This window comes from Sander lucioperca, chromosome 10 (assembly GCF_008315115.2).
Source record: "Sander lucioperca isolate FBNREF2018 chromosome 10, SLUC_FBN_1.2, whole genome shotgun sequence".
Taxonomy (NCBI): Eukaryota; Metazoa; Chordata; class Actinopteri; order Perciformes; family Percidae; genus Sander; species Sander lucioperca.
This window is the reverse complement of record NC_050182.1, coordinates 39,316,607-39,334,665: the sequence shown is the minus strand read 5'-3', so window position 1 is coordinate 39,334,665 and position 18,059 is coordinate 39,316,607. Positions and strand designations below refer to the sequence as shown.

The following is an 18,059-nucleotide window of genomic DNA, read 5'->3' as shown; positions in this document are numbered from 1 at the left end:
GTGTGTGTACCTGGTGTAGAGGGTCTCTCTAACAGATGGAGATGTTGGTGAATGAAAGCCTGACTATCATGAACCGTCTCCATATCAATGTCTTCATCTTCCATTGTGTTGAACTGCAACAAACCAGAGCTACATATTAACACCAGATAAAACTCAAACAAAACAGAAGTTTAGAAATGATTAGCCTGAATAAAAGCAGAGCCCAGCCGGAGTGTAGAGGTGTGCAGTCTGTTACCCGGATCTTGAAGTGGCCTCCTCTTGCATCATCGTCCTGTTGCTGCAGCACCTGTCCTGGCTCTGGGGGGGAGCCCAGCGGGGTCTCAGCCTTCCTCTTCAGGCCCTGAGGGGGCTGGCCCACCCCACACACCCCTAATGAAATAGGATCTGGCTCCTCATCCACCTGGCACACACAAACAAACTTCAATATGTAGTAGGATGGCTTACTTAATGTAACTTTAATATATAATAATTATGTGAGTTTGTAACACATTCAAATAGTGTATATGAAACCAGAATGGATGACCTAACATGCTTCCATGTTGAGTCATTTCATGAAGTCGTACGAGGTAAAACGTAATCCCATCAGCTCCTTAAACTTGTGCATGATTCATCATAAAGCTAAATGTGCTGATAAAACTGATTCAATCAGATGCATTAATAACCACATTTGTGCTCTCAACCGTGAGAACAGTGAATCTGGGTACAGCAGTGATGCAATGGGAACAAGGTACAGCCAAATACTGTTGGCAGCACTACAGTAGCCATAATTACATAGATCCAACCTAAGATAACACAGTTTTTATGAAGTAGTTACTATCTGTGTGCCATCTGAAAGGTTTCATAAATCAAAGACATTCAAAACAGGGACATGAAGACCACCAAGCAGCTCGCTGATGACATGAGCACAGAAACCATTGAAAGTCAAGTTGCAGCTTGATGTAGTACGTCTTTAACTAATGTGTGTGTTGGCTGAAACGACACAATTTATGGTCAAAATACAAATACGACCTGTCAAGAAATAACTTAAAATACAGTTTGGTCAGTAGTTCATAAAGTGCATTTTCTATTTACGCTAAACCGACTGTCCTGACAAACGAGCGCACACCACTTACAGCTGCGTAGCACATGCCCACGCCATGGATGCCGATACTGGCAGGGGTGTCCACAACGGGGCCGACCTCCAGCTCAGGCTTGATGGTGGGGTTCAGGACAGCTTTTTTCTCCTTCAGGTTGAGCACGAGGCCCAGCTCTGGCAGTGGAAGGCAGGAGGGTCGAGTCAAACCGAACAAAGTGTAGTAGAGGTTCACGGCATCACAGCGCAGCCGCCAGTCGTGGGAGGTACCTGAGAAAAGAAAGGGCAAGGTGGAAGGGAGTTATGGGGTTGACAATTGAGGGCAGTGGGATTGAAAACAAAAGCACAAAGCCGGTTAGATCAAATGTAGCCTCGTATTGCCAGACCCTCCTCCGCAGCGCTGCGGAGGAGGGTCTGGCTAGTCCACACAGCATTCTGGGATGGGAGGAAAACGTGCTCTGGTTTATTGGCATTTCTTTAAACCAATCACAATCGTCTTGGGTGGCGCTAAGCAACATTGCCTCTGCTAAATAGCCTCGGGAAGGAACTTGTTTTGGTGGAACATGTGTATGTTCAAAAGTTGTTTTAGTCGTGCAACAGAAAACTCAGATTGGACAGATAGTCTGGCTAGCTGTCTGGATTTACCCTGCAGAGATCTGAGGAGCAGTTAACCATAGTCCTCAGAAATCCACCAGAGTTTAGAACGCCAACACAAAGAAAGAGGAAGGCGACGGACATCCGGCCGAAAATGAGGGACAACCAGAGGAATTTCTGGAGCAATCCCGGACATGAAACGTCGTCGCTATAGACTAGATCAAATGCAGTCGAACAGAGAAGTAAAGGCTAATTGCGTCACTTCGTAACTGACCAGTTATTACAGAGAAAAGGAACGAGATGGAAAGACAAAGCGTGATGAAAAAAGCCTTACCTGCAAAACTAACTAGCCACCAATACCGTGAGTTGGATGAAGAGGCAGAGAGATGGAGACAGAAAGAATGGGAGGAGGGAAGAAACAGGAATAGCCCTGTTTCCATTCAACTGTCTGCAAAAAAAGTAACGTGAATCCGGTGCGTTTCCGTCAGCTGGTTTGGAGTGAATAAACTGGGCTACAGCGTAGTTTGGTCAGAAGTCGGCGCTTAGGCTACGCATGGCGGAAACCGGCCAGTAAACAGGAGAAGAAGACAAGGTTGCTAACAGGAAACAAAACAAGAGGCCTTGGTCATCGAACCATCTACGAGAGAAACACGGAGAGAGGTCTTCAGGAATCCGTTTTAACTAGCTGGGCGATATGGAGAAAATCAAATACCACGATATTGATATTGCGGCAATATTGTAGGGTTGACTAATGGTGCTTTCTCAAAGTATTTACACAATGAGATTTTAGATAAATAACCATCAGTAATGTGGATATTATGACTAAGTGGGTGAAGGCAAATAATAGAACAGCTAGAACAGTCTGGTAAGTTCAGAAAATCACACCACTTTACGGTAATGCAGCCTTTAAAACCAGGAAAAGTCCACACCTATCAAGATATCACGATATCTTTATGGGAAGAACATTGTCTGAAACCTCCTCTGCCCACAGCTTTCCCACGTCAGACGGTCACGGTGTGTAAAAACGAGGGCAACGCCATGAGCACTTTCGACTAAAGACCGTTATCCCCACTCCAACCATTATTGTATCTTGCTCCTGCTTCTCATCCCACGTTAGTGTGTGGCCATTCGGAAAAGCTATCAACGCTGTTGCCTTCAGACATGGTCGTGGTACAAACTCATTTAGTACCAGAGTGCATCCCAGCCATTAATCCTGAGCTGCCTGTTCTTCAACCACACATTTTATTGACTTAACCGAAGAGACATGTTAACTTAACACAAGACGATCAGCTCTCAGCGACATGAGAGCTAAATACATCTTTATACGAGTCATTTGAGTAGTAGTGTTTTAAGAGTTGGAATGAATTAAACAAAAACTATTGCTGAAGCTGACAATCCAAAGGCCAGGCACCTAACATGGGGTGGTGGACTGTGGCTTTAGAAGAAGGTTGAAATAAATGGCTCGAACTGCAGCAGAAAGTACACAGAGTTTTTGTTCTTACGGCACTGACCTTCAGCCTGTGAAACATCATCCTGCGTGAGTGTGTGTGTGTTTAACACGTGGGGGGCTGTGAGTTATGGGGGGAGAAGAATAAAAGCACCAACACATTTCTATAACAGTATTTAAAGTTACCACTCTGGTCACTGTGTATTTAAACTGGCAGCACAGGCCAGGCTGTCCAGCGGCAGCAGCCACCCACACCGACTGACCGACAAACACAAGTTCACTGGGAACAATCAGCATCAACATTTTTGTTCATCCTTCAAGCTTGTGAGTCAACAAATTAAATACATTGCTGCAATAAGAGCCCAATGGTCTTCAGGAAAACAGAAGAGTGAAGATATAGTTGTAGATGGGATGTGTATGGATTGGCAGACTGATACACAGCTAGATGAAAGACACATAGGACCCCCAGGAAGAGAGAGAAATAATGAAACCTGAGGACTCAATAGAAGGCAGAACCATGTGCGTATATGGTGGAGGCACGGCCAAAAAGTAGACCTTAAACCTTTTCAGTTCATAGACTGGATAATACAACAAGATAATAATGAAAGAAATGCACAGGAAGCAAAAAAAATCATATATAACGTTATAATGAAAGTGGCACTGCAAAGACGACCTGTCAAGTCAATGAAATAGTGCGGAAACCGTTGATGAAACGATTCAACACAATTCACTGTTGATGAAAAATGTATCAAGTGATGTATCAAAGAAAATGCCAGATTATCTCGCACTCCATCCTCTCAGTGCTTTGACTTGCTTAATTGTAAAGAGAATTTCTTTGTGTTTTGGACTGTTGGTCGCACAAAACAAGCTATTTAGCAGTCATCTTGGACATAAACTTGACAAAAACTTGTGATAGGCTTCTTTTAGTTTCTTCTACGTTTTATAGAATACATGATTATTAAAACCACACAGTTACAGTACACGTGGCTATACATTGACTGGAAATTAATGTGCAGCCATGTACACAGAAGTAAACTAGTGGAACTGGAAGCTAGTCCCAAAAATTCCCCTCAGAAAAGAAGAACACAGGTAAGAAGAGAATTAGTGAAATATAGAATGAAATGGAACAGCAAAGTTTTTCACTTGATTAGAACAGACAGAGCAAAGGTCTGGAAAGCAGCTGATAGAGAAACACGAGTGCTGCATACCAACTCTGTCACCGTGATTCCTTTAAAGTTCATTCAGAACTCCTTGGCAGCTTTCATGGACGATGACGTTCAAACGGTGTCAGTGAGTTGTGCAACAGCAGACAGGCAGTCTGACAGAAGTCTGTCCAGTCAAACACATGTGGAAAGGGAAACTAACTGAACTCTGCCTTGGTCCATCTGAAGGACAGAAAGCCATCTGTTACCATTTCTTGTTATGAATGGGATGATAACAGATTAGGGCTGCACGATATGAGGAAAATAATTGCGATTATTTAGACGGATATTGTGCTTGCGATATGATTCACGATATTGGAGGGAATGATCGTTTTTGTATCATTATTTTCATTGAAAATTATTAATTAAGTCTGTAGGATAGGATCTGTAGGCCGGGACGTCTCTGCAGCACCACAGTACTTCAGTCAGAATGGTTTGACACATTTTGCCTTTAACAAATATTGCGTCTCTTCTCCTTCTGTTATTTATTAGTCTGGCATTACCAGAGCTGGAGTTCACGATGAAATGCGTGGTAATCGCAGCGGCTGTGAAACGGTTTCATTTCCTATAAGTTCTTCACAATAAAAGTTCCCCGTTATTTTGGTAAAAAATTATAATATAAACTAAACTTCAAGCCACAGAGATTCACTTAGAAGATACAAACGTACTGAGAGCTTTCTCTCCTGCACAGGTCCTGCCACCCGTCAGTAGATCTCCTTATGTCGGCTCGCAGATGGACTGTGTGAAGCACTTTTTTTCATTTTTCACTTGTATATGTGAGAGTAACAACTAGGGATGTCCCCATCAGGTTTTTTTGCCCTCGAGTCCGAGTCCGAGTCATTTGATTTTGAGTATCTACCGATACCGAGTCCCGATCCGATACTTCTATAATATATAAAAAAAAGAATAAAGAAGAGCGAAAAAACAGATCCAGGATGTTCCTTATTTTTTATTTAATTCACTTTATTTTAACATTCAACAACTCTGTTAACAAACAGAGCACTTCTGTTACATATCTCACAGTTTGCTATGGCAATGTTGTTGTCATCAACTTTATAATACCTCCAGACCGCAGACATACTCACGCTTTCCACTTCAAGCTGCTTCCGTGTTCTACTTTGGCATTTAACCAATAGCATCTCTGCAACAAAGTGATGTCATGCCGCACGTGCTGCTGTTTCTGTGTGGAGGCAAAAGGGTCTAACTCTGTGCCACCGCATAACTATAGATGTGTTAAAAAATAATGAGAATATATATACATATATATCCGAGTCCTGATCGGGAGGTAACGTCCGATTCCGATCGAGTCTGAAACCACGTGATCGGGCCCGATTTCCGATCACGTGATCGGATTTGGACATCCCTAGTAACAACTGACACTATAAACACACAACCAGTCAACATGCAAATGGAAATGATGCACGTGTGTCTTTGCATATAAAGCGGGGAAGTGAGATCTGATCACAAGTGGTCACTGAGGACGTGTGAAGACACATTCTGCTGCCAGGTGAAAACCCATGTACCTAGAGCTCTCCACTCGGATCGGATTTTAATACCAGGTCAGAACTGGCCCTGTGTGTTTGTGTGTGTGTGCGTGTGTGCGCGTGTGTGTGTGTGTGTGTGTGTGTGTGTGTGTGTGTGTGTGTGTGTGTACACCTCACCTGAGTTCATTAGTTTCCAGAGCTGGTCGACCAGAGCTTCGTTACACAGAGCTGAGTCTGTTGTCTTGGTGAAAGGTGGATTCTTACTGAGCATACCCAGGATCTTATGTCTAATTGGACAACAAAAAGACAAGAACAAGAAGACGATTAAAAATCCATGCTGGTTGTTTCTAAGTTACAGGTCATTTAACATAAACTACATCTACATAAAATGAGGTTAGTCAATCAGAGTACCCACGCACAATCACTTATCCAGACGGTAAAATACACTAAAGGGTAACGGGTATTACTAAACTGTAATCTACAGGTTTGTCTGTGTGACTGTGTCAGACAAGTGGTTGCATATCATTGGAATGGCAGAGGCAGAAGAGTTCACGTATTTTCAAGTCTATCTTAAAAACAATACTAAAATACTCATATGTGTACACACTGAAAGGCTTATTGGTTGCTGTTATTGTTCAAGCCATAAAGACGTTTAACAATTTCAGACCTGTTCTATGCAAAAGGCGTTCCCAAAGTTTCAGCCTTTTTTAGTATGAAGTTCCCTCTTTGTGTTTCTTGGGGAGCCACAGCAGAGTGGGAGTAAGACAAAGCAGGAATTTCACTCTCACTTTGGAGGACGCCCAATTGATTTGTCTAACTTGGACAGCTAAAGCCTCATATCATCTTTAGCTGAAATTAAGAAGTCACCCAAAAATTAAACAATGTCTCTAGCTTTTGTTATCCTTTGCTCTTTACTTACACTGAAATCGCTTTAGGAAGGGATCCTTTTGTGCCCAGTATGGACAGCCAAAAACATTTTCAATGTACATTTGGGTATGCAATTATCGTATTAAAGAATTCCGGTCAATTTCAACACGTAGCTCTGTTGTTTGTAAATTTGGAGTGCTGTAACTAGGAGGAGACAAGTTATAATTGAGTTAAGTTTGGAGACACTACCTTGTTTAATCATTAAATTAATAAATATTTTTGTTGCATCTCTTTTTGGTGTTGTAGTTTGTGGACGGTCCCTAAGTCTTGCCGTCTCACCACCGGAACTAAACAGAGCTGAATTAGCACAACTTTTATGCATTTCTTTCACATCTACTGCAGTCAGATTCACTGTGTTCACTCAGAAGGAATCACTTCACATGGGTAGGCACTTGTAATGACATTTTGAACATGTAAAGAGGCTAAAAGCACGTTTAAAACTTGCCGGTTTCATCCTCCTGGGTGCAAACTGTAGCAGGAGGATAACACTGTGTAGGCAACACCGATTGTTTTCGTCTTTCTCGCTACTGACAGCACTCCAAATTTACAAACAACAGAGCTACGTGTTGAAATCGACCGGGATTCTCCTTTAAGATAGACTTGAAAAAATTAACCCATACTTTAAGGCCTCTGAAGGTGTCAAGGGACAGATTCTAAAAAACATTCCTGATTAGAAGATTAGAATTGACACATTTGGGAAGACAAGATTTAATAACGTTGAGGCAAGGACACTGCACTTACACTGATAATGTACACATGGGCGTGTATGTAATGAATGCATATGTGTGCTGGCTGTTAGCTGACCTGACATAATGAGCTGGATCATTCTGGACCATGTTGAGCAGCCACTGCAGCTCCGCTGAGCTTCTTTCAACTGCGGGACAAACAAAGACATCGTGCACACGTCAGAGACCTGAACACATGAAGACATGTCACTGTGAACAAACATCCTCAAGATCCTGAAGATGCTGTCAAAATAAAATACAACCGTGGTTGCTTTCAACAAACGTTCAAATATTATGTTTACTGGCATTTGAAGATTTGGCCTTAATTAACCTCCACCTATCAGTGCCGCATACCAAAAGAATATAATTTGTGTTTTTTTAACTATAAGAGGTGTGGGAATTTAAAAAAAATTGGGTCACAATCTGATTAAACATGGAATTGTAATTTACACATCCTATTAATACACTGACAGATAGATATATCCACCTTAACTGGCTTCAACAAACCTATAACATCTCCAGGACCCGTGAGCTAGGTCAATGAGCTTCACAAAAATGCTACTAATAATAATAATAATAATAATAATAATAATAATAATACCAATAACAGCTAGCATCCTTGAGATAAATGTCCTACCTCTAGTATAGTCCACCAGAGCCTCCAGTGCAGCGACGCGCACGTCCACAAAGTGCCCGTACTCAGCGTAGGACTTGAAGAGTGACGCGTCACTGGGAATATGGCCGTTCCTCTGAAGCTGACGGATCGCACTCAGACAACTGGAGAGAGCAGGGGAACAGAGGAATCAGGGATCTTCTAGTTGTGTGTGAAATTAATGCAGAAAGAGTTCTAACGGAAGGCAATACGCCACAGTTTGCTCTTCATTTTGGATGAAGTAAATATAAATAATACATTAATGAAACCTCGTGACTCCCTCTTTCTTTCCCACAAACCTTACAGTTACTTTTCTTATTTAATATGCTAAACTGACTGTGGCAGATGGATATGCGTTGAGCATAATCTAAAACTGAGTCTACCTTTAAAATAAAGCTATGCTGCCTCAAGTGCCTGAAAACAAATATGAGATTTACAAGCTGAGCTGACATAATATTAACATGGGACACATATGCCAGAGATGAAATGATTTTTTTTTAATCCCTCAGTAATGTTTACAGGCAGAGGGCATGGAAACTTTAAGGGAAGATAAATGCTATATTTCCATTATATTTTCATTGAAAGTTATCTTCCATATCTACAATCTCAGCATAAATAAAAACATTTTGTGTGGTTAACACATTATTTGTGGTATATGGAAGACCAATCTTATTTTTATCTTATTTTCTGACTTTTTAAGCAAAGGCTAAACAAGACTAATTACATACATTGGTTGTACAAAACAGGTATTGTATCCTGTAAAAATGTGTTTCCTTATTTTGTTGTTCAATTATTGTGGCAGAATCCTAGCACCTAAGCCTGATTTCCTAAAATAATTAGTGGTTGGTGCTCATGGTTGGAGATAAGAGGGTTCTTTACTCCGTTTACAGCAATAGGAAGGAATATAGCAACATTTGAAATTATTTTAACAGTTGAGATGAAGAGTTGCTAGGAGAAACAGGTTTGAGGGTATCATGTGTGGAACATATAGAGGCAAAGACTGTGCTCCTAACCGGACAGTGATGGTGTTTCTGAAGCTCGGCAGCAGTTTCTCCATGTTGAGAAAGCGTGTGATCTCCTCCAAGATGAGACGGACGTCAGCGTTCAAGTTGTCCACTGTGCGCACCTCGTTGCTGATGCTGATGGCGGGGGTCAGAGAGTTGGTCAGTGCTTCAATCAGATCTGCACGGTAGTAGTTATCTGAAAACTGAAGACACCGGAAGAAAGAGGAGAAGTTAAACCCCTGTTTGTGGATGCTGATCACTGGGGCCAATGTTGTACTGTTAGCATCTGTAAAATAACATTTTAAAAATAAGTTTTTTAAGGTTTTAAATATGCCACAGGTTTTTAACCACTAATGTTTAGAATACCACTGAATAACTTGAAAATGAAATACTGTGTGTACTTGACAGCCATAATTGATCGCGTCTTTAATAGTTACTATGCATGTAAAAGTGTGTGTGTGTGTGTGTGTGTGTGTGTGTGTGTGTGTGTGTGTGTGTGTGTGTGTGTGTGTGTGTGTGTGTGTGTGTGTGTGTGTGTGTGTGTGTGTCTTTACTTTGTTTTTTCTGTTGTCGTTGTACTTGATGAGGTCAAGGATGAAGTTGAGGACATCTTTGGGACAGAGGTTGTGGACATCTCTAAGTAGCGCCATGGCAACGGGCATCGTCTGACATGGACAACAAAGAGAAGACCGTAACCATGTTGTGATATTGCTGCGAAAAAGACCAATTTCATATCTCATTTTACACTGTGCTTCACTGTGCCCTTGTATAATAGAGCCCAACTGTTGCTGGAATTACATAAGGATCCTTAGATTTGGTTGTTTAGGAATTGTGCTCTAAACATGTTCTGACTGGGACATTTTACTGCTGAAAAATGGTTGACAAAATACTAAAACAAATACAGAAAAACCTTTTAGAAATATATCTATACAGCAATGTATTGTTAGCAGCTGACGTATATCTGTGATAAGCTGAAATCGCCTGGAATGACAGATCATTTTTGTTTTTTTATAGTCTGTTGAGAGTGTGTTTACGGTACTGAGAACAAGTGTGTCTTGAACTGTGTGTGCCTGTCCGTTAGACGTACCTTCTGCAGGAAGTAACTCTGGAAGCTGATGAAGTTGTTGGTCTTGACGATGTTGGGGCAGCTCTTACAGCAGAACATTCGTGTGAACAGGGACTTCATAGCCGGCGGGCCCTGCCACGTGCTCACCATGGAGTTGGCTATCTGCACGGTTTACATGCACACACACACACGAGAAGAGAAGAACGCAGCTCTACTTTAGTCAATTACTTCATTTCACGTCTGTCTAAGCTGCCACACGCGGAGGACGGCATCTGTCGGGGGTCCTCCATTTGCTGTGATCACCATAAAAATAACGGCCAAACTAAACATTCAAGAATTCTGCAAAGCATGTGGAATGTAAAATATACACACACTCTCAAGAGTTGTGGTAGTTACATGAGAAATACTGCGTGGCACACAAATGACAAGTCAAGAATGTTGTAGCTTGTATAACAATGTCCTTTCTGTCCGTTATAATCTCTGTGGTGAGAACTGAACTACAAGGTAAAAGGCAAATGTACACATGAGCAGCACATGAGGTTTCCACAGGCATGAAGACTGGCGGCTCCAGTGGCCTTTGGGTTCCAACAGGATATTGGGGAATTTATGTTAATGTGGTAATATAGGGCTAAGGGTCACTGACACAGGATGTTGTCATTTGACAAGATAAATAAAGGGGGGCATGCACACCGGAATGTTTTTGTACGTGTGTATGCCTGCATTCATGAACACATCTGTATTTTTTGTGTGTCAGAGTTGTTAACATGTGCATGACAGCCCTGGGCTGTTCCTTCTGCCTTCCAACATTTTCTACCAAAAACAAGCACGTCAATGCCATCCCAACAAATCATAATGCAGCCAAGTCCATCCGAGGTCAGTCATATTTCACTTTGTGGGCAGTGTGAGTATGAAAGTCTGTGAGTGGGAGTCAGAATATATATGTGTGTGTGTGTGTGTGTGTGTGTGTGTGTGTGTGTGTGTGTGTGTGTAGTATATACCATAGGCCATTACGATGGAGTCTGTTGGGGGTTCTGTGGCCAAACACAACAACTTAATGAAAGAAGTGAAGTGCTGCCATTTCAACCTCCACTCAGTTTATCATGTTGTAAAAATATTGGTTCAGGTGGAACCCGAATGGTGGAAATCCAGTGCGGTTAAAGTTGGAATAGACCAAATCCAGAGAATAGAGAGTTTCCTGGAGCCACAGAATAGGATTATTCAGGTGGGTGGCCTCGCCGGCTCAGAAGTTATATGTTGTTCACATACTGTGGCCTGTTTCACAATATTGTTTGAACTGAGGTTTTTGAAAACAATTAAGATTTTTACCAAAATAAATGAGATGAGACAGGCAGGAAATATGGTTAAGACACTGTCACCATTCATTAGAAACTATCAGAGCTGAATCATGCTAGTTTGAGATGTCTATAAACTGAACGTTAAATTACTCCTTATCAGTAGTGGAAGAAGTATTCAGATCCGTTACTTAAGTAAAAGTACTAATACCACGCTGTACAAATACTCTGTTACAAGTAAAAGTCCTGCATTGAAAATGTTACTTCAGTAAAAGTGTCCCATTTTAGAAAGTGTAAAGGATCCAAACAGTTGTGTGTTTAATGGTCTAATCATCTCAGCTGGACTTGTAGGACGTTATATTGTTGGCTAGTTTTAGTTTATTTATAATAAAGCATGAGATTTTATAAACTACATGTGTTTTGTGTGGAGAAATCTTAATGTGTAAAGTAACTAGTAACTAAAGCTGTAACAGATGAATGTAGTGGAGTAAAAAGTACAATATTTCTCTCTGAAATGTAGCGGAGTAGAAGTAGAAAGTGGCATGAAAAGAAAAGACTCAAGTAAAGTACAAGTACCTCAACATTTGGACTGAAGTACAGTACTAGAGTAAATGTATTTAGTTACATTTCACCACTGCTCCCTATAGAGACAGAGTGCATTTAAGTCCCGCCCCCACCGGAGGGGAAGCCAAAGACTCGCTCTCCATTAATTGGAAGGTGCCTCCTCATCAATTCCCTCAGCTAGCAAACAACAACAAAATGCATAAAAGCTGCAGTATATGCACTATACTGCAGCTTTTATGTATAGGTAAGTCATGTCAGGGCTGGAGAAAGGTGTCGCCTGTCAGAGGGCCCAGTAGATTTATGACAGCATAGCCCAATGATGGGTCAAAGAATATATATATATATATATATATATATATATATATATATATATATATATATATATATATATAGCCCTGACATGACTAAATGTATCTGCTTAGGCTAAACTACAATGGCTGGCCCAGGCCCTTCTTGAATTGTGTCATATTTATGTCATATCTTAAACCCAATCATGTGCTATATAATGGATGGTCATTTTCCCATTATATGGAAGTCACTTTTTGTAAAGTATGACTTAGTGACACCTGAGGCTAAGATGGAATTCGTGATACAGACTCCAGAAACGTGTGGTACATCAATTGTGAAGATATACATACATAAAGTGTCACACAATCATTCAACAATTTTCTACCTTAGTTTGTGCTGTTCAGTACTATTATGGTCCAGTGTTGCTGAAATACAACGCTCACACACACACACACACACACACACACACACACACACACACACACACACACACACACACACACACACACACACACACACACACACCTTGGCCAAACAGAAGCAGGCCTGCATGCGGACTTTGTAGAAACACTGTTCTTGCTCTAGGATGTCTGTCAGAGCCAGTCTGGAGGCAGGAGTTGGGAACTTCTCCAATGCTGAGATGGCCTCCTCCTAGCAGAGAGATAAAGTAAATGTTCATCTGATGAGCATCAAACTGGAAGCTCTGGATATGGTTTAATGGCATTGTATCCTGTTCAAATCCAGTACAGAATCCAGTTATCAAATCAAAAGCCTTTCAAATCCCTTAAACCAGTGGTTCCCTACCTTTTTTCCTTGGCGCCCCCCTACTTATGTCTAAGAAAAGCTGAGCCCCCCCCCCCTTCCGAAACCGAAGTTGAGGTAATTCTCGAGATAGAGCCTTACTTTCTTTTTTGATACAGAGGAGTTATCAGCACTTTTACGTTTCTCCGCCATGTTTCATTCATAAAATAGTGATGCCGTGGCAGGATGACAGCAGGGTCACAGGTTAAGAGGTTTGGCCTACTAAGTAGCCTGCCTACAATTTTAAGCAAGAACAAAAATATATAGTTTTTATACAGACTTTTGTATACATTATATATTCTAGTGTATTATCATAATTTGTTTAAAGGAGAATTCCGGCCAATTTTTACGTTAATCTTGATCGCCATAGCTACGCGAGTACTTTCGATAGAAAAAACCCCGACCTGAATCAGTGCAGGTAACACGGAGAAGCTGCAGCTACATGTACAAGCGTCCCCTGAGCTAAAACGGCAGTGGTCGGGGCAAGTTTTAGAGTGCCTTTGTTCCTCTTAACAGACACAAAATGCAATTAATATGTCTGTGCCACATGAACAGGGCCCTTACATGTCAACAAGATGCGTTTTCAACTCAGACATTGTTTAAATTCACCTACCCTGGTCCTTGTATCGATCCTGCCGGTAGTTAGCTTGCCCTGCTAGCTGATAGCTGATAGCCGTTAGCTGCTAGCTGCCGTCCAGTGAGTGTATTCAGACAGGCTTCTGTGATAATCATCCCAATAACAATCGGCTATGTCCTCCAGAGGACAGGTCATGTCATGTCTTGAAGTTTATTCCCCCCTAAAATAAACAGTAGTGCGGTAGTAGCTTTTAGCTGCTAGCTGCCCTCCGGTGAGTGTGTACAGCCAGATAGCCGTTAGCTGCTAGCTGCCGTCCGGTGAGTGTATTCAGCCAGGCTTTTGTGATAATCATCCCAATAATAATCCACAGAACGGCGATGGTGTTGCTATGTCCTCCAGTTACTGAAGGCTAGCTTTAGCTTGTGCTTGGAACAGCAAGTTCATCTGCCTGTTTCCCCTCTGTCTGTCTTGTTCTTTCCAACAAAAGTTCTTTGTCTGTATACTCGGGTTTGAATAAATAAGGACGACCATCAAACTCAAAAGGCTCTCCCGTGTGTTGTATATCTGCTATATTCTCCATAGTTACGTTACTCCAAGCTTCTTCCCTTATAAACAACTCCGCTCTTCACACACTACGCTCCAATCTGCACACTACTGTTTACCTTTTCCTGCTACAACTGAATTCCCAGGAGACAGCGCGATGCTACAGCTAAGCTTCAGTAACACTATTACTGTGCAAGCCACAGACATCGTTTATCCCGTTTCCATGTAGTTACATAGTCACTGATGTGGTCATAACCACTACAGTGCAGTGAAATAATCTAAACCTTTCGCTGCGAAGGCATGATATGTCCTATCCAGGACATCCACCAGACCACCGGGCGCTCTGTGGATTGTTAATGGGATGATTATCACAGAAGCCTGGCTGAATACACTCACCGGACGGCAGCTAACGGCTATCTGGCTGTACACACTCACCGGAGGGCAGCTAGCAGCTAACAGCTACTACTGCACTACTGTTTTTTTAAGGGAGAATAAACTTCAAGACATGACATGACCTGTCCTCTGGAGGACATAGCCACACCACCGCCGCTCCATGGATTGTTATTGGGATGATTATCACAGAAGCCTGTCTGAATACACTCACTGGACGGCAGCTAGCGGCTAACGGCTATCAGCTAGCAGGGCAAGCTAGCTATCGGCAGGATCGAGACAAGGACCAGGGTAGGTGAATTTAAATAATGTCTGAGTTGAAAACGCAAGTATCGAAAGTACTCGCGTAGCTATAGCGATCAAGATTAACGTAAAAATTGGCCGGAATTCTCCTTTAACATGTGCAAATAGTTTTTTTTTTACCTCAACCTCAAACCAGATAAAGACTTGCACACCCCCTCTGATCTTTGCTGCCCCCCCTGAGGGGTCCCCGGACCCCAGGTTGGGAACCACTGCCTTAAAGTAACCAATAGTAACTTTAAGGGATTTGATAGGATTTTGATTTGTATAGTATGGTATAGTTACTATATGTAAATTTGAAATGTTTCTGAAACTGTGTAATGTTCCATCTGATGATCATAAATGACCTGTAACAGCAAATGAGACTAACAGTGAAAAGAATGCTATTTTTATATAGTTTTTATTAAAGCCTTTGTCCGGGTCCGATTTTCCCGCAAAGTCACAGAAGAATGATTTACGGCAGGTAGACGGCGCTACAGTCACACATTCTGATGGGTCACAGATTTTGGCGTAACAACGGAAAAGCCTGTGTTATTTATCCAGTCAGGTAGAAGGTATCAGGAGATTTCTTTATATCGGACTTATTGTATTTTTATTTTATTTTTATTACTGGGGCAGGGCCATCACAGGAAAAAAGGAAATTAACCGAAGAACAACTAAAAGCTAAAAGGGAGAGTGACAGATGTTTTTAACAGATGGAGACAATTACGGGATTGTAAATGATTCAAAACCGACCCCGAATTGGCCTTTAGGTATGTAATATGTCTATTTCATTCATAAAATTACTTTACAATGCGTGATGTGGTTGTCAGTACCCTACATCAAATTACATCCCTCTTCCATTTAGCGGCCGGTTTTATTTCTTTTCAGTCTGTGTTTGTGTTGGCCTACTGTTTTCTTTCCCCTTGTCCCCCTGTACTTGTGTAAAGCGTCTGTGGGTTTAATGAAAGGTGCTATATAAATCTAAGTTATTATTATTATTATTTTTATTATTTTTACATTGGTTGCTACAACAAACTCTGAATGCTTTGGCTCGTGACACAGTGACAGTGATAACTTTACCCGGTTTAGCTCACGAGACATCCAAAGTAGGCTAAGTTACCGTATGCAACACTTGAAATGCAACGATGCATCTGTAACGTATTCTCTTATTGTAAATCAATGATTTTCTGTCTGAGCAAAATATTCATCACAACTATATGACCTCCCGGTAACGTTAACTCAGTAAACTACCAATTGTAATTATGAACCCATGCTAAAGTTGACTAAAAAGAGAAATAAAAAAAATCATCTTTTGGAAATTGACCTTAATGCCTTAAAAAAAAAAAAAAAAAAAAGAAAAGAAAAAAGGAAAAATCCAACCTTTAAGGACACCAATTTTCTTTGTGAATGAATAATGTATCGTAAATAAATAAATGTTCTTCCTTAAAATACAGGGGGCATAAGTATACACACCCCTATGTTAAATTCCCATAGAGGCAGGCAGATTTTTATTTTTAAAGGCCAGTTATTTCATGGATCCAGGATACTATGCATCCTGATAAAGTCCCCTTGGCCTTTGGAATTAAAATAGCCCCACATCATCACATACCCTTCACCATACCTAGAGATTGGAAGCGTGTAGTGATTTGTCTTAGCTGGAGGTAAAAAACTGAACAAACTGCAGGGTGATATGGTTAATGTGGAAGTATAGGATAACAAGTTAGGTCACTGATTTAGAAATGTTAAAAAAAAGGCCAGTGTGAAGGACTGTACTCTTGCCATTAGCCCACCTGTGCAACGACATCCCTCTCATAGCGCAGCTGATACTGCCACATGAAGTCCGCCTGCTCAAACTCCACCTTCCTCAGAATGGACATGTCTGGGTCAATCCGGATCCAGAGGAGAGGAGAGTCAGCACTGCACACGAAACAGGAGGCAAACACGTTAACAGAAAGTTAAGAAAAGTAAAGTACACCCGAATCCTGCACTGCGTCCAAGCTGTTTTCCAGAGATCTTTCTACTACGGTGGCCGACAGGGGCAAACGCACTGCAAGTTAAGAAAACACATGCAAATAGAGAAAACACAAGCAAATTATGAAAACATCGTAATTCATTTGACAACACATGCGCAGCATTTAGCAAACACGCTGCGAATTCACACAACACAACCAGATACACAAACGCGTTGCAAATACAGGAACGATGCAAAATGAAAAGCACACAAAACCCGAAAACAAATGCAACAGAAAAACGCTGCATCCAGTTTACACGGAAGGTGAGGTTATGTCAAAGAGAGTGGATATTTTGTTTTCCTAACCTACATATATGGGCTTACTATTGTTAGCTAGCAAGATTTTGTAGAAGGCAGTCCTGTTGCTCTTTTATAATACTGTAAAAGACTAGGGCCAAACGAACAAATGAATATGCACCTTTTTATGTCACCCCTTTACTACACTTTTCTTCCTATTTCCAAAACAAATCTCTCTCTCTCTCACTGCCCTATTTTAACGTTCTAATAATCTAAAAATTGGCCTAGGTGCATTTGTTATTTAAATGACGTGGGCGCTGGACAAAAATTGACAACTGCGTCGGTCTTAAACTAGCAAAGACGCTTGCGTGGGGCTTTGCGCTGCGCCGGGTAAGCAAGATAGGGTCTTAATTCTCTCCATGGGGTCGCGTGGGAGCTGTTCCACTTAGCGCTCCCCCTAGAGGCCTGGAGAACTTCCGTTGTGTAAACTGGATGCAGCCTTTTTGCTGTTGCATTTGTTTTCGGGGTTTGCATACTTTTAATTTTGCACCGTTTCTTTATTTGCAGCACGTTTCTGTATTTGGTTGTGTTGTGTGTATTTGCAGCGCATTTGCTTAATGCTGTGCATGTGTTGTCAAATTAGTGAAGATGTTTTCTTAATTTGCTTGTGTTTTGTCTATTTGCATGTGGTTTTTCTGAGTTGCAATGTGTTTGCCCCGGTAAGCCACCGTATCTTTCACACATTTCATCTGAACAAGGTGTGAGTGATGATGATGAGTCATGTGGATCTAACGGCTTAGCAGGTAGAGGCACGGTTTGTTTGAGCTAGCTTGTGTTTTGTCTATTTGCATGTGGTTTTTCTGAGTTGCGATATGTTTGCCCCGGTCAGCCACCGTATCTT

At 41.5% G+C, this 18,059-nt stretch overlaps 1 protein-coding gene across 1 annotated transcript in view; it reads right to left on the bottom strand.

Moving 5' to 3' along the window:
* taf2 (TAF2 RNA polymerase II, TATA box binding protein (TBP)-associated factor) overlaps window positions 1–18,059 on the bottom strand; it is a 38,024-nt gene that overhangs the window by 897 nt on the left and 19,068 nt on the right. Inside the window, exons 16-26 of the mRNA XM_031322808.2 lie at window positions 16,701–16,827; window positions 12,843–12,968; window positions 10,195–10,335; window positions 9,662–9,772; window positions 9,117–9,310; window positions 8,089–8,228; window positions 7,531–7,600; window positions 5,977–6,086; window positions 1,113–1,342; window positions 236–400; window positions 11–113 (exon numbers count right to left, since the gene is read on the bottom strand). Coding sequence (XP_031178668.1) covers window positions 11–113; window positions 236–400; window positions 1,113–1,342; window positions 5,977–6,086; window positions 7,531–7,600; window positions 8,089–8,228; window positions 9,117–9,310; window positions 9,662–9,772; window positions 10,195–10,335; window positions 12,843–12,968; window positions 16,701–16,827 — 1,517 coding nt within the window. The remainder of the gene's footprint in view (window positions 1–10; window positions 114–235; window positions 401–1,112; window positions 1,343–5,976; window positions 6,087–7,530; window positions 7,601–8,088; window positions 8,229–9,116; window positions 9,311–9,661; window positions 9,773–10,194; window positions 10,336–12,842; window positions 12,969–16,700; window positions 16,828–18,059) is intronic.